Below are 16,903 nucleotides of genomic sequence, written 5' to 3' on the forward strand. Positions count from 1 at the left end.
CCTCATAACGCTTCAAATTGTTGTTCGCTTGTTTGTTGTCTTAGGCCGCATTCAGCAATATTACAGCTATATAACGGCGGTCAGGTAAATCAGTGGCATAAGGAAAGAGCAAGGATCTACGACACCGGGGAACGATGACACCCAATCCACACGGGTAAGAAAAGACCTACCCCAAGGGCCTGTGTAGACTGAAGAGGTCGATGTCGTCACAGACATGTACCCCAGATACCCTTTGATGTGATCAGTTCATCTTCAGGCAAGTTGCCTGTTTTGGACCGACCATGTGATATTCTATTTTACACACACACAGAATTGCTTTGAACAAATGTTGAGTATTGAAGCTGTTGCAGCGATAACCCGGCCCAACCCATCGGATATAACGAATTAGCGTCAGGGACCCATGAGCCAGGTACATCAGTCATTGCTTGCAATGGTACTGTTCAACAGCTCGGTCCTGCCCGATCAACGGTGAGCCCGCTTTCCCTGTCAAACATGGTGTACTTCGAAAGCAATGTGCAGGAATATCCGCTTGACACGCGCTTTCTGGAATTGCTTGCCACACTATTGCTGCGACGAAACGGTGTATTTCCAGTGAGGGTCCTATGATACGATACGTATCAGGTTATCCTGCTAATGACCAACGAAACGCTACATATGCCACGTGGCCAGCAGTACACTACATTTAACAGCATGTGACCAATGATGAGCTGCAAATCAAAACGTGACCAACGATAAGCTAGCTATATATCCCATGTGACCAACGATATTACGTGATTAACGATACACTACGTGTGATCAGAGATATGCTTCAAATTAAAACATGTTACCAACGATACGCTACATATTCCATGTGACCAACGATACGCTACATATCCCATGTGACCAACGATACGATACATATCCCATGTGACCAACGATACGCTACACATCCCATGTGACCAACGATACGCTACACATCCAATGTGACCAACGATACGCTACATATCCCATGTGACCGACGATATGCTACATATCCCATGTGACCGACGATACGCTACATATCCAATGTGACCAACGATACGCTACATATCCAATGTGACCAACGATACGCTACATATCCCATGTGACCAACGATACGTTACATATCCAATGTGACCAACGATACGCTACATATCCCATGTGACCAACGATATGCTACATATCCCATGTGACCAACGATACGTTACATATCCAATGTGACCAACGATATGCTACATATCCCATGTGACCAACGATATGCTACATATTCCATGTCATCAACGATACGCTACATATCACAGTATCAACGATACGCTACATATCACGACATAATAAGTGCGCGATTGCGTGCGTTTGTGATTTCGTGCATTTTGGGGAAGGGGGTATCTATAATTCGTTGATTTTGATAATTCCACATATCACATGGGACAAGCGATACGCCACATATAACGACATGTGATCAGCGATACATTACATATCCCATGTGACCAACGACACGTTATTTATCCCATGTGACCAACGATACGCTACATAAAACGACATGCTTGATGTCTGCTTCCCAAAGTACGAAGTATCCTGACGATTTGAACGAAAAAAGACACGGAAAATAGTGCGATCTTTTATTGGCTGTGATTTTTTACAGGTGGTCGTCGACTATGTGTTTCTGTCACTGTCGGTATTAATATCATGTTTCCCATCATTTGCAATCTGGAAATCTTCCTCGGCAAGCACGGTCAGACCCGGGTATGCGTTCTCCACTGAAACAAGCAACATGAAGGTTCAGTAAATACAAAGAATACTCTATAACCGTGTATGGTTGATATTCGAAGTTTGTCATATCGGCCTGTAAAATAATCGAGGTGAAATGGGGTTTGACCTCACCTTCAAGATTATTGCGCTTATATAGGGACGTATCAATGTACTACTAATGCCAGTTACAGCCCACCGAGATACCATGCAGCAGTTTCACAAGGACACCAAACTTAGATACAATGTACAGAATCCGAGCCGACCAGTATTTGTTTTATTTCCCTTATGACGAGTATCAGGCAGGGTAACAACAATACCATCTTTTAACGTCTTTTGGATCAAAGCACCGACCTTCCGTTCTCCTGTTGACACTTTCAACTAGACAACGGAGGCTGCTGGCTCGAGTTATAGTGAGTGTGAATGTTGTGTTATGCCGCAGTCAGCAATATTACAGCCATATCACGGCTGTAAATCGAGTTACGACCTGACAAGTGACAGCATGATCACGTCCAACACCGTCGGCAAGAAGCTATGCTATTAGCCCGACCATCCGACCACCCGATACCCTTTTCGATACAAGCAAGTCATGATTCTGACCTATGATGCCCTGGATCACTAAACGGGGCAATCGAGCCTGTACCAGACAAACCAGTGATTGATATCACGAACGACGTCACATGCCACTGGGGCTGGATAACATGCAATCAACTAAGTCACCGATCCTGAACAACCAACCAACCAACCCACTCTTACACATGGGGTATTTATTTCAATGTTAAACTTTTCAAAGCGGGCGGGATCACCTGAGCTTCCGAACGCTGGTGCTGAATGTTTTGCAATCAACGCAAATAGCGGATGAAGATACCGCGGTCTAAGGGAGATAATTCTGCAATCCTTTTTCGTTTTGGTTCGCCTTTAATCCATACGATTTTAGTTTATTTGTGTGTGATCACCCCAAATCAAATTCCTACTATGTGTAAGTCTTAGAGGAAAGTATTTGACTTCTAAGTAAAGCTTAAATGTGAGTTATATAATATAAATCGGTCGTTTGTCTGGTCCGATCTCTTTACAGACCGCCGTCATACAGCAGGAAGAAGTCCTCGGTGGCCCACCCCGTGTAAGTATGATGAAAAGGAATCAGTGAGCCTGACCAACCGATCTATTTAATCGACACCTACAAGCACAGGAACAATTCCACTAACCCGGAATGTAAGCACTGTATCTTATTCAGTCATGTGCATGACAACGATAGTTGACAGTTTTGTGGAGGATGATATATCCTACTTCGTAATTACCTGATAATTGTAACAGTTTCACGAAGAGGTGAGTGAGTTGGGTTTAACTCCGCTTTGAACAGTATTCCAGTTATATCACGGCGTGTCAACTTAATGTGGGAGGAAAACCCAAAGTAATGCAGGTCTCAGACGTTTACCAGTTTGGTGAAACCCACCAACACAGGTATGGTGCTGACGAACCTAGAAACAATCATGCTGAACCGGGATTCGAACCCACAATCATAGGTTTTTGGCGTGTTCAAGAGACGCAAATCTTTACATGGAATTGCGGCCCCTTGTTATTAATGTTTACATGAAACAGTTTTCGCACATTCATGTGTGAAAGAAGCCCGATAAGCAATAAGTCCCTGGCTTAAAGAATCTCAAATTAAATAATTTTCCGTGATGTCCAGCCATGTCCATGATATGTTCATGATATGTCCAGTCATATTAGGTCAGTAGAAAAATACCCCCGTCTTTCGTTGAGTAATATATGTGTTGAACATCCGTATAGGATATAGGATTTTCAATTAAAAACAAACAGCTAAATCAACGAAATGGGCCACAAGACAAATATTTATAACAGGAAACGCGGGAAAAAAATGCATACAGTGTTGGGGCGACTGCTGATGTGAAAAGCTCGCGGACGCTTACTTGAAATCTGTGGTCGAAAGAGGATATTTTACGTGCGTTTCAGAACGATATCACTGTCAACAATATATAGATGACAGTTTTATCATTGCGACAAAACGTTTAAAAATAAAACACCTTACACCAAGTCGCAATTCGTTACTAATTGGGCAAACATTCGCACAATATTCTGCACCACTATGTCTCCAAACCTCGGAGATGGACAATTTCCTTTCGGACCGTCCGGTGGAAACTGATGTTAATTCTTCAAAGCTCAGTAAGTATACTATTTAAGACTTTACGGTGCAATATGAATTTCATATTAGATTAAATCGTTCGCTCATCACGCTGAAGTAAGTTTGTTTGTTGTTTAACGCCGCACTCAGCAATATTCCAGCTATATGACGGCGGTCTGGAAATAATCGAATCTGGACCAGACAATCCAGTGATTGACATCATGAGCATCGATCCACGCTATCGGGATACGATGACATGCATCAACCAAGTCAGCGAGCCTGACTACCCAATCCCGTTAGTCGCCTTTTAGGACAAGCATAGTCGTCTTTTAGGGCACGCATGGGTTGCTAAAGACCTATTCTACCCCGGATCTTCACGGGTCTACATCCTAGGGACTCAACTCTACACGTGGATTTGCGAACATGTCTGCTGGTAGGACTCTACACGCCTGGACAAGGGACTACGGATATAACAAACTGCAGGGTGTTCGTTACAAGGGTAGCCGAGTGTGTGGAGACGTACCGGGAGCTTCCCTTCTCATTCTATTGCCAGCTTCAATCCACTTCCCAAACAGCTTGAATATGCTTCTCGGTTTGGCTGCTGTGCCACTGCAAGAGTTCTGGAATATAGTAAGCGTATAAATATCACCCATAGGGATAGAATCAACGAATGTGGAAACTTTTGGATTAACCCGGATCTTCACTGTTTTGTGGGCTAAAAGTTACATATCCCACCTAAAACTGGCAAGACCAATTTGTCTATTATTCTTGACACGTTAAGATACGTACCTTTCCTACGCAGTTTGAGCACAGAGTAAAGTTGCACATTATACGGAAACTGCTGTCATTCTCTAACGCGAAGAACTTAAAGTATGGGCTGAGTGCAACCCGGGGCATCATAGAAAAACCCTTCGTCTTCTCGATGATGATGCCGTCTCCACATCTGCAACATAGGTAGTAGAATGTGATATTTCAAATGTGTGAATGTCACGACAGTAATCCAGTGATCATACAGAATATAGTTCAAACTATACATCTCTGTACACTGTACATCTTGGTCGGGGGTCGGCGGTCGTGGGGATGGGTCGGCGGTCGTCGGTCGCGGGGATGGGTCGAAGGTCGGGGGTCGGGGCCGGCGGTCGTGGGGATGGGTCGGCGGTCGTGGGGATGGGTCGGGGTACGTTGGGATGGGTCGGCGGTCGTGAGAATGGGTCGGCGGTCGTGGGGATGGGTCTGCGGTCGTGGGGATGGGTCGGCGGTCGCGGGGATGGTTCGGGGGTCGCGGAGATGGGTCGGCGGTCGTAGGGATGGGTCGGCGGTCGTGGAGATGGGTCGGCGCTAGTGGAGATGGGTCGGCGCTAGTGGAGATGGGTCGGGGGTAGGCGGTTCTGGGAATGGGTAGGCGGTTCTGGGAATGGGTCGGCGGTCGTGGGGATGGGTCGGCGGTCGTGGAGATGGGTCGGCGGTTGTGGAGATGGGTCGGCGCTAGTGGAGATGGGTCGGCGCTAGTGGAGATGGGTCGGCGCTAGTGGAGATGGGTCGGGGGTAGGCGGTTCTGGGAATGGGTCGGCGGTCGTGGGGATGGGTCGGCGGTCGTGGGGAAGGGTCGGCGGTCGGGCGTCGTGGGGATGGGTCGGGGTACGTGGGGATGGGTCGGCGGTCGTGAGAATGGGTCGGCGGTCGTGGGGATGGGTCGGCGGTCGTGGGGATGGGTCGGCGATCGTGGGGATGGGTCGGCGGTCGTGGAGATGGGTCGGCGCTAGTGGAGATGGGTCGGCGCTAGTGGAGATGGGTCGGGGGTAGGCGGTTCTGGGAATGGGTAGGCGGTTCTGGGAATGGGTCGGCGGTCGCGGGGATGGGTCGGGGGTCGGCGGGATGGTTCGGGGGTCGGCGGGATGGTTCGGGGGTCGGCGGTCGGGTTGGATGGAGAGGGTGGATGGAGAGGGAGGAAGTGGACAAGGAGTTTTTGAGAGATAGACATACACTGTGTTCTCAAACTATTTATATCTATAAAAAAATTAAGTTTCCTCCTTGGACCAGCCGAGTCTTTCGTGGCACTATGGTGATATGAAAGAGAGGGCCATGACAGATGAAATGTGGTGATGTGAAAGACTCGGTTGGTCCACTCGTCCTTAACTTTTGAATAGTACACATTTTGCAAAACACTCCTACATGCAGCGTCCTTTAACTCACCCAGATCGGACAATGGCGTGCCTGTGCCCTGTGGTAGTCCCTATAGCTTCACACGACACGGGAAACAGGCTGATGGGCTTGGAGTCCAACAGTAATCCTGGATTTCAGATAGGATTCGGTAAAAATGTTGAAGTCCAATGGCTTGTCATAACTAGAATTGTACCGGGACATTGCATTCAGTAAAATCAATGTAATGAAAAATAGCGACGTGCGTTCGTGCGTGCCTGCCAGTCTGGACTAATGCCGATTTCATAGTGCTAGCCCACTGAGATATCGGGCCACAGTTTAACACGAACACCCCATGCACACTCAGAGTATACTCAGAGAGTACTAATCCTTGTTTAGCCCCTAAATGCCGAGCGCAAGGCAAGGCGACAACTAATACTAGCTTTTAATGGAACCCCCGACCTTCCCCTCTCCGGGCAGGCATATTTCACTGATATTACACTGATAACACTATTAAAGAGAAACAGCTGAGGTTAGTTACAGTTGTGCACTGCTGAACACCTCAAGTGTACTTTTGATAATTGATTTTCGCCAAAATTTGTCACTAAAGGACATTCAGAAAAAAACTGACAAAAGACTGCAAATGCATGCATGTGCATTCAAGTGAAGATATATTATTTCTTTGTTACAAGAATAATTGTAAGAAGAAAAATGACAGTCTACTTATAACGCATATATCCATGCGCACAAAAATGTCAGGAGAGTGAGAATGAGATTGAAAGTGAATGAGTGATCGCTTTACGTTGCACTCTGCAATGTTCCAGTTGAATGTATCACGAGAGCCAGAGACATCAGTGACAAAGCGTGAACAACGACCCACGCCTTCGGGTACGTTGACACGCAAAGTCACCCAGCCTGACCCCCTGCTGCTCTTTAGTGCGGTTCTAGAAGCACAGGACATCTTCCAACGTGTTCCCGTTGAAAGTATCCGAGGAGCAGGTATATCTTACCAGTGCTGTTGTCCAGCAAGACCTTCAGACACACAGTTTTGTCTATGGGAATCCCGCTTTTGAGGGGGACACCGCGGATGTCAGTGAGCAGAACAGTCACCCCCTTCGCCGTCTCCTTGCCCGCGTGCCCGTTGACAGCGTTCGGTGCATGGTACCTGACATATGAAGAATTCATATACATAAGGAGTGAGTGAATGAGTTTGGTTTAACGCCGCTTTTAACAGTATTCCAGTTATATCACGGCGTGTCAGCTTAATGTGGGAGGAAAGCCCGAAGTGATGCAGGTCTCAGACGTTTACCACTTCGGTGAAACCCACGAACACGGGTATGGTGCTGACAAACCTAGAAACATAATCGGGGCGAATCGGGATTCAAACCCACAATCATAGGTTTCTGGCGTGCCGAAGGGACGCAACTCTGCACAGCAAATCGCGGCGCCTTAGACGACTGGGCCACCGGTGCCCCCCATATACATAAGGAAGAGAATATATGGATTACTGTAATGTGTTGGCTTCCATTGTCTATTGCTAATCACCTATCAGCGCCAATCATCTGTTGGCTTCCGTTTAGTTTCTACCCTTTGTTATTTTCCACCTTTTGTTATCTTACTGTTGTCCTTACATGTACATATATATATGCTCTCTGCCTCATGGCATTCATTCACCTGATGAAGGAGTAAGCATATACCACGAAACGCTGTGTTCCTCATAATAAAGAAGTTGACATCCATATATTCTCTTATGTGTATCACTTCTAAACTTTTTTCAAAGACCTCATTCATATACAGTGAGGCGATATGGAATGGGGTGTTACGTTTTGTTTGTTGTTTAACACTGCACTCAGCAATATTCCAGTCATTTGACGGCGGTCTGTAAACAATCGAGTCTCGATCGTGATTGATAGCATGAGCATAGACCTACACTATTGACATGCGATGACTAAGTCAGCGAGCCTGACCACCCGACACCGTCAGTTGCCTCTTACGAGAAGCATAGTCGCCTTTTATGGCAAGCATGGGTTGTTGAAGACGTATTCTACCCCGGATCTCCACGGGTCTGGAGTGTTACGTCGCTTTCGAGACTATTGCACTAATATAGTGACGAACATACACGAGTGTGTGACTGCTTGATTTATGGCGGTTTTATAATACTCGACCACTGAGACATCATGCCATAGTTTAACATGGATAAACCAGTAAGACACAGAATACTCCGAGCCGACCAGTCTTTGTTTTAATACCGATATGTTGGATGCCAGGCATGGTAACAACAAGTACCATCTTTTAACGTCTTAGTCCAGAAATCTAATTCCGGATGTTGGAGTGAGTGAATACGCCGCTTTTAGCAATATTCCAGCAATATCACGGCGGGAGACACCCGAAATGGGCTTCACAGATTGTATCCATGTCGGGAATCGAACCCGGGTCTTCGGAGTGACGAGCGAACGCTTTAACCACTAGGCTACCCGACCGGCTACGACTGATGTAATCCGGATTAATAAGGTTTTTGTACAGGAAACGTAATAGGAAAGTATTGAGTATAGAGAAGAGTGAGTAAGTCGGTTAGTTTGTTGTTTAACGCCGCACTCAGCAATATTCCAGCTATATGACGGCGGTCTGTAAATAATCTAGTCTGGACCAGACAATCCAGTGATTGATATCATGATCATCGATCCACGCAATTGGGATCGATGACATGCATCAACTAAGTCAGAAAGCCTGACTACCCGATCCCGTTAGTCGCCTTTTACGACAAGCATAGTCACCTTTTATGGCAAGCAAAGGTTGTTGAAGACCTATTCTACCCCGGAATCTTCACGGGTCAGTGAGTAAGTGAGTTGGGTTTAACGCCGCTTTGAACAGTATTCCAGTTATATCACGGCGTGTCAACTTGTTGTGGGTGGAAAGTCCGAAGTGATGCTGGTCTTAGACGTTTATCACTTTGGTGAAACCAACGAGCACATGTATGGTGCTAACAAACCTAGAAAAACAATTGGGGCCAATAGGGATTCGAACCCATAATCATAGATTTCAGGCATGCGCAACCCGTCAAGATCTCGCTACCATTAATGACCACTGTCAAACCTTCCTCACTTGGTAAGGGGACGTTGTCGTGCATGAGATGTTCACTAAAAGCTCTCGTACATGGATTCTATAGAACACTGTAGTTTTGAACCACAGTTCTGTATTCTGCTGAAGATACCAACCCTGTTCTCTGCTGGTATTGGTTCTCTTACCCAGTTCTCCTACCTCACGAGGCTTCAGGTGCCCCAAGACCTCCTCTCAGACCTCAGCAAACGTGTCTACATATGACAATTAGCATACCATTCATTGTCAATACCATCATGGTACACACTTTCCCACCTAGCGGTATCTATGTCATTCTTCCATACACATTTGTTTTATATACGCCAGCCACCATTGTCAAACCAAGTTGGTGAGGAAAAATCGCCTTATTCCTCCGCAATTTGAAATAAATCTTTCCATTTAAATACTTGCCACCACATGATACTGAAGATGTAGTTATTGCATTTACTGCGTTTAATAAACATCATCTGGCTAATAACTTGCGTACGCATAGTAAATATACACGTGCAATTTTGCATACGTGAGTAAACGTCGTGCATGCGAACAGGGCTTTAGTATTCTGAAACAACACGTCATCCTAATGTAAGAATATAGGATTCTTTTGTCGTGAAAACGTTGCTTCGCAGTCAGCGTAATAAAGATAGGGCTGATGTTTTTTAATTTCCTCTTTAAGATTGGCGGAATCGGTAAAGCAACTCATATCCAGATAACAGTGTCTGTACTCACTGCTCTACTATGGAACTGTTACCGGATACTTGTTCTCCGTTCTCGTCATAGGTGCAGGTCATGGTGTACCGGATCATCCGGTTGATGCCGACCGAGGAGCCTTCCTTGTCAACAACGTCGACCAGAACTTTTACACAGTACAGCCTCAAGTCGTGACGTTTCTGTGGGCAGTAGTATTTGAGTTTGAATGAATTGTCGGCAATATTCCAGCTCGACTGTGGTATGAAAATAATATAGTGTCCGTGTCAGCGTGTGTATAAGAACGCCGGACTCCCGGTCTGGAGATAATCGAATCTGGCCCAGACAATCCGGTGATTGATATTATGAGCATCGATCCACGCCGGTATGGCACCTAGATATGTTTGTCATTTGAAAAATTGCATCTGTTGAATAATGAAATGTTTCTGCAATAAATACAGTTAAATTACTATCTTATCTTAAAGATAATTATAGGTATGATACCTCGAAATACACTACTATAAAAATGTTAAGGGCGATCCGATTATTTCATATTAGTGTAGTTAATCTGTTATGCTATGTGTGATCCTTGAAATATATTTATGTAGTATATGTATAATAGATTGATACATCTATTATAATAGATTGACGAGAGAGACACGTATGGCACACAATTGTATTCAGAATCCGTTCAAGTAAAAGTTCATTGGACTGCAGTATTCCCCTGACTTTGGATCTCTCACTCAAATCTCATTCTCAGCACCCTGGGGAGTATATAAACCAAGCTACGGTATGAGGCACTGGAAAGTTTACCATCACACTGCCATCTCATGCTACCGGAAACCCATTCACTGCTGGGTGCTCAGGGGTAAAGTTCGAACAGTTCTTAATGAGATGACACGTGTGCTTCAGTAGGCGGCAGCAGCAACAAAGTCCGAGAATACTCAGGAGTAAAACTGCCGAGTAGGTCAAATCAAAATGGTGCTTCCCAAAACAGAAAGTGTTCCGTATCTGGTGGTTGATATCAGAAGACAGTTTAGTGTTTCAAGATACCCATATGATTACTCATATGATTCATATGCCCCGCATATGGTTTTGTCAGTGCGATAGTTAGGGCTGGTCCCAGGGAAAGGTGAGGTGAAACGCGTCGCGTCGCGTCCAAGAATATTGCACATATATAGCGACGTGCATGCACGTGTATGTGTGTGTGGCTGCTTGTACTAGTCCGGAATGATGCCGATTTATAGTGCTAGTCCACTGAGATACCATGTCGCAGTGTAATATGAATACCCCACTCAGACACAGTATACTGACTCCGAACCGACCAGTCCTTGTTTTAGCCCCTTAATGCCGACAGGGTAACAACAAGTACCATATTTTAACGTCTTTTGGTATGACGAGGCCGGGGATCGAACCCCGGACCTTCCGCTCGTCGGGCGGACGCTCTACCACTTGACCACGGAGGCGGTCGGTGGAACAGGATAAGGTACATCAGCGCTCTTACCGGATAAACACATGTCTTGGTCTCGTCGCCGGTGAAGTGCGCGACAGCACAGTATTTGACGCGGTCGACCGCTGTGAAGTTATACAGGCGGCCTCCCTTGCACTCCAGTTGAATAAACACGTTGAGGTCGGTCATCACACAGACTTCGGTCTGGGTGCCCTCTTCACCACATTTCTGTTTAACTAAATCAAAGATGTCTCTAAGGGGCGACCATTTGATATTGTGAACTTTTATTGGAATTGTTTTTAAAAAAAAAAATTGATGATGGAAATTGTTTCCTTAAGCTTAATACAAATAAAACCGTTCTCTCGGCATGTTAAGATCTGAATAACTTGTCGTGGGAAAAAACAAAATTCATTAAATGATCGGCCCCTTAATATACTCCTCCCAAAAGGGAAACTCATGAGCTGATTAAGAATGGAGAAAAATAAACATTTACTAAACATATGAACAGTGTCCAATTAGAAGACGTGACACAGGTCAAGGTCAAGGCCATGTCCACCGTTAGCGGCTGCCTGTCACCTCCCACCCAGGACGGAAGGAGTAGGGGTCACACGCAGGGTGTGTGCACAGTTTGCCTCAATGTATTACTAGTGCAAACTGTTCAGTGGTTAGGTGCAGGGTGACGTACCCTGCAATCTGAGTTTTGCTGCATCTTGCTTAACACCGCTCTCTGTAGTATTCCAGCTTCGGTCGGTCAATAATCGAGTCTGAGCCTGACCATCAAATCCCGATCTGATGTTAGTTATATAGGCACATATAGCAATGATTTGCAAGATTCAGATTATACTTACCATCGATGATGTAATCCTTTGGCACCTGTGCACCTGGGGGACGTTGTGATAAAGCCGTGGTCTACACAGGAATATAGGAAAGTCCATATCAGAAAGAATTGTTCACGATCGACAGACTCAACCCTATGCTACATGCGGTTTCCGCGTGTTTAATGACCTCCACACATTGAATGAGTGAGTATGGGTTAACGCCGCTTTAAGCAATGTTCCAGCAATATCACGGCGGGGGACACCAGAAATGGGCTTCACACATTGTACCCATGTCGGGAATAGAACCCGGGTCGTCGGCGTGACGAGCGAACGCTTTAACCACTAGGCTACCCGACCGCCCCCCTCCACACATTGAACCAGTGCACCTGGAGTGCCGTGCATCGCTTCATTTTAAAACAAACAAATAAAACGCACTGTCTTAATGTGGGCTGGACAAATACGTTTAAATATGATTTGTTTGTTAATAAACGCCGCACTCTGCAATATTCCATCTATATGACAGCGGTCTGTACATAATCGAGTCTGAACCAGACAATCCGGTGATTGACATGAGCATCGTGAGTGAATGAGTGAGTGAGTTGGGTTTAACGCCGCTTTTAACAGTATTCCAGTTATATCGCGGAGTGTCAGCTCAATGTTGGAGGATAGCCCGGAGTGATGCAGGTCTCAGACGTTTACCACTTCGGTGAAACCCACTGGCATGACCATGGTGATGATAACCCTAGAAACAATCAAAGCGAACCTGGGACTGGAACCCACGAGGAGAGGTTTCAGGTACGTCTGATGCTGGGCCATCCGTTCCTCATCCTTGATACGTAATACAGTACATGTACACCATGTAATGGTTATCATACCAAAACAATTAAAGTCGTATAAATACGTTCAACCAAGGATTCAAGGTACGCTATCAGGATGTGTGTTTACAATAATTTAAAGCTTTAAGACGAAGACTCATTTGAATATATTTCATCTGCCTTGTTAAACAGGCATGATGCATTCACATCATTCAAAGATGTCCAGTTATTGTAGTACCGCATAAGAAAGTGTCTACTTACCAGAAAAACCAGGAGCGCCAAAGCCTCAGAAAAACCAGCCATTTCTGTAGCAAAAAACAATTACCATTCGGATATGACCATCTTCCCGTGGCAAGTGAGTTAACTGACTATAAAAGTCCAGTTTCCGTTTGGAGTTACATTTTGGCTACACCAACGAGTCTATGCATAGTCCAATCAAAATCGCGCAACGAAATCGAAATCCAGTTCGTAAAGTGTCATTCAGATTTCGGTCGACTGCAGCTTTTGCAAAACATGTGCACCGCTAACTCGTTGTCAACAGATATTTTCTAAATCTATTCATGTTTTTGATCAAGGTGCTCACGTGATTTGATGCACTTCGCGATGTAAGACTCGTTTTATCACAATATAGATCTTGATTATCGATCAGATCGCCTTGACTGGGCGCCACCGTTTTGTTTGAAGCAAATGCAAGTGATACGAGAGGTTGAATCTGATTGGTCAGTAGGAGAGGCATAGAAATGACATGGTAACAAATAAAACCGTTATAGCTGCAATGAGGAGTTGCATTAGATATAGTTTGTGACAGAACTTTTAGTTGGAAAGGAATCAATAGATAAAAGACATTTCATATTTATCATTGGATTGGTTCCAGGTTATCGTCCATTAGTTAATGAAACAAGCAGAGAATTTCAAGATATATTTCATTTGGAGCATCCGGGGCAAGTCACAAAATCAATAGATAGATGAGCAATCTGGCACGTAGGCTTCTGTATTTTTCCAATTACAACACAAGTGAGTTCATGGTCAGATCTAACTTTTAACGAATGAAAATGAGGTATTGTGACATGTGACAAAGACAGGCCAGGCCAGGCCCGAACACTATAAATGTCTTCAACATTAGGAGAGGATAGCGCGGTTTCCCCATATAGTGACGAGTCTGGCCAGTCTGATCCCGTCCTATATTGATAGATGGGCTGAGAGTAAGTAAAACTATGTGAGTATAAAGCTGGTGTTGCATTTCTTTATTATGCGAGTATGAATGCCGATAAAGACAACTTGGAGTAAGCGTCGTTAGACCAATCATTCCTTGACTGAGCCGAGCCACTGCGGACAAGGTGAGTTGCAAAGTCATGGCGTAATTGACCATGATGACCACGAACGGCAATACTTTTAGTAACTGAAGTAGGGTCGTACTTGACGCCCGAAAGCAGTTACGACAATACCCCACAAATAACCATCCTGGTAGATTCTACTCGAAAGTGATGTTGGGAGAAAACTTTCTCCTATGAATGACAAGTGAGTGACATTTTATAAAGGGGTTAATATAATGAGACGAACATGTTTCCTTGTTGAAATATGCTGTTACAAATTTCTCATTTAGATATAATCTGAACGTCCATCAATTACATTGTGGTGTTATCGGCGTTTCCTCTAAGAAACACTCGTAAAATCCTTCCAGCGCCAAATACGATAAACGTGACAATCCTGTTCATATGGTACAAGCTATGCTAAAAAGTCAACATTGGTACTATGAGATTAACCACCACCAGATCGGGAATAACTACAAATAATACGTATAATACGTCAATCGTAGTATCACATTCCATTCGACGTATTGAGTATACACCGGTCGGCGGATAAAATCAAAATCACATTGATAGCTTCGGTAGCACTTATTTCAGGGTTGTGAAAGTAGCCTTTCATCACTGTACATGTTGCACACCCATTCATTTGCGAATTATTTATATTTTGGGGGTAGGCATTTTCTCGAAACTCGCTGGTTCAGGGTGCGGAATAAGATGCTATATCCCCTCACCCAATCCTCGTTTTATACAAGATGGCTGTTTTGTCTCCACCTGGGGGCTACGGGACATCCCGTAAGAAAAGTATGTCAGCGTGTGCTGATAGATTTACAGCACACCGCTACATCGACTGGCTACAAGTCATAATAAATATGTCTTACATCTTTAAACCAATCCCTTCCTAAAACACTTACCTCCAAAAACTATTACTTTATTTCATCGAAAAAGAATTTTGAATAAGGGTTCCAGATCGAAAACTAAAACTGGTACGGTTTGGGGAAACATAATGGCGGCCCCTCGAAAACAACACCAGTTTGTGATTGTTTGTTAAAATCCTATAATCTTATATATTGAAATAAATAAGATATTAATAAACAATTTAGTTGTATTTTGTAGGTATTCGGGTCAGTAACACACATCATAAGAACCGGAAAGTTTTAATTCATATGTTGGCTAAATCATTACGACAAATACGAGCTAGACCTCACCTGCCACCTCTGGAGTTGCACGGGGTGCACGTGTTTTGACGTGAGAATATCACGTGAGATATTAAAGTATTGTCTGCACAACATTTTACAATAATTGTAAAAAGAATATATGTAATTGTCATAGTCTTACTATTATTCATGTCGTATATCATGACGTTTAAAGCCATACAGGTTTTGAAAAATAGCAAAAAGGGACAGAACGGCATTTCAATTTATTGACTGGCATAACTTAATAACGAATTTAGTACATTAATATGTTTTCATGGAAATATTATCGCCTCACTTTCACAATCTGATTCAAATCTATTGAGAAATATATGACTACATCACACTGATTAATTATTGTGGTTTGTAATCGAAAAATCGAACATGAAATTAAAAAAAGGTGAGGTGAACTAGGGTTTGGCGTCGGGTCTATTGCACTTACATAACGACTGTACTAGTCCGGACTGATGCCAATTTAATAGTGCAAGCCCACTGAGATATTATGCTGCTGTTTAACTTGAATACTTCCTCAGACACAGTGTACTGACTCCGAGGCGACCAGTCCTTGTTTTAGCCCCTTAATGCCGAGCGCCAGACAAGCATGTACACACACGCAAGATGGCGGCTTGTAAATATTCGTGACAACCCAGTGACTGATATTTTGAACGCCGATCCACACCGTCGACCGAGCCTGACCACCCCATCGATTATGATTTCTGGGGACCAGTTCTAACATTGAAACTTTGTGAATAAAAAAAATAAACAATATATTATACTTTATATTATTACATTGTTCATGCATTGCGGGGCGGCCGGGTAGCCTAGTGGTTAAATCGTTCGCTCGTCACGCCGAAGTTTGTTGTTTAACGCAGCACTCAGCAATATTCCAGTTATATGACGGCGGACCAGACAATCCAGTGATTGACATCATGAGCATCGATCCACGCAATTGGTATGCGACGACCAAATCAGCGAGCCTGACAACCCGATCCCGTTAGTCGCCTCTTACGACAAGCATAGTCGCCTTTTACGGCAAGCATGGGTTTACGCCGAAGACCCGGGTTCGTTTCCCGACATGGTTACAATGTGTGAAGCCAGGCAGTTTAGTAACTATCGGTGTACAGTCTTCTGTTTCCGTATACAAATTGCAACTTAACAAAGACGCAATAACCATGTACAGTTAGAATAAACACATTGCTATGTCAGACTCCCGATCTGAAGTAATCAGGACCGCCTCCGTGGTCTAGTGGTAGAGCATCCGCCCGGAGAGCGGAAGTTCCGGGGTTCGATCCAAGGTCGTGTCATACCAAAAGATGTTAAAAGATGGTACTTATTGTTACCCTGTCTGGAGCTCGACGTTAAGGGTTTACAGAAGGACTGGCCGGCTCGGAGTCAGTATACTGTGTCTGAGTGGGGTATTCATGTTAAACTGCGGCATGTATCTCAGTTGGCTAGCACTATAAATCGGCATCAGTCCGGACTAGTACAAGCAGCCACACAAACACACACACGTACATG

At 44.5% G+C, this 16,903-nt stretch overlaps 1 protein-coding gene across 1 annotated transcript; it reads right to left on the bottom strand.

Annotated features, from left to right (window-relative positions):
• Window positions 1-1,650: 1,650 nt before the first annotated feature.
• On the bottom strand, window positions 1,651-13,191 carry LOC139444364 (vitelline envelope sperm lysin receptor-like). Its single transcript, XM_071225318.1, has 9 exons — window positions 13,150-13,191; window positions 12,104-12,164; window positions 11,310-11,491; window positions 9,848-10,008; window positions 7,036-7,190; window positions 6,080-6,176; window positions 4,676-4,829; window positions 4,410-4,506; window positions 1,651-1,754 (listed from the first exon to the last, which is right to left on the bottom strand). The coding sequence occupies exons 1-9, from the start codon at window positions 13,189-13,191 to the stop codon at window positions 1,651-1,653; spliced, it is 1,053 nt and encodes a 350-aa protein (XP_071081419.1).
• Window positions 13,192-16,903: the final 3,712 nt, after the last annotated feature.

This window comes from Haliotis cracherodii, unplaced genomic scaffold (genome assembly GCF_022045235.1).
Source record: "Haliotis cracherodii isolate W230 unplaced genomic scaffold, xgHalCrac1.p SCAF_5, whole genome shotgun sequence".
In the NCBI taxonomy this organism is placed as follows: domain Eukaryota; kingdom Metazoa; phylum Mollusca; class Gastropoda; order Lepetellida; family Haliotidae; genus Haliotis; species Haliotis cracherodii.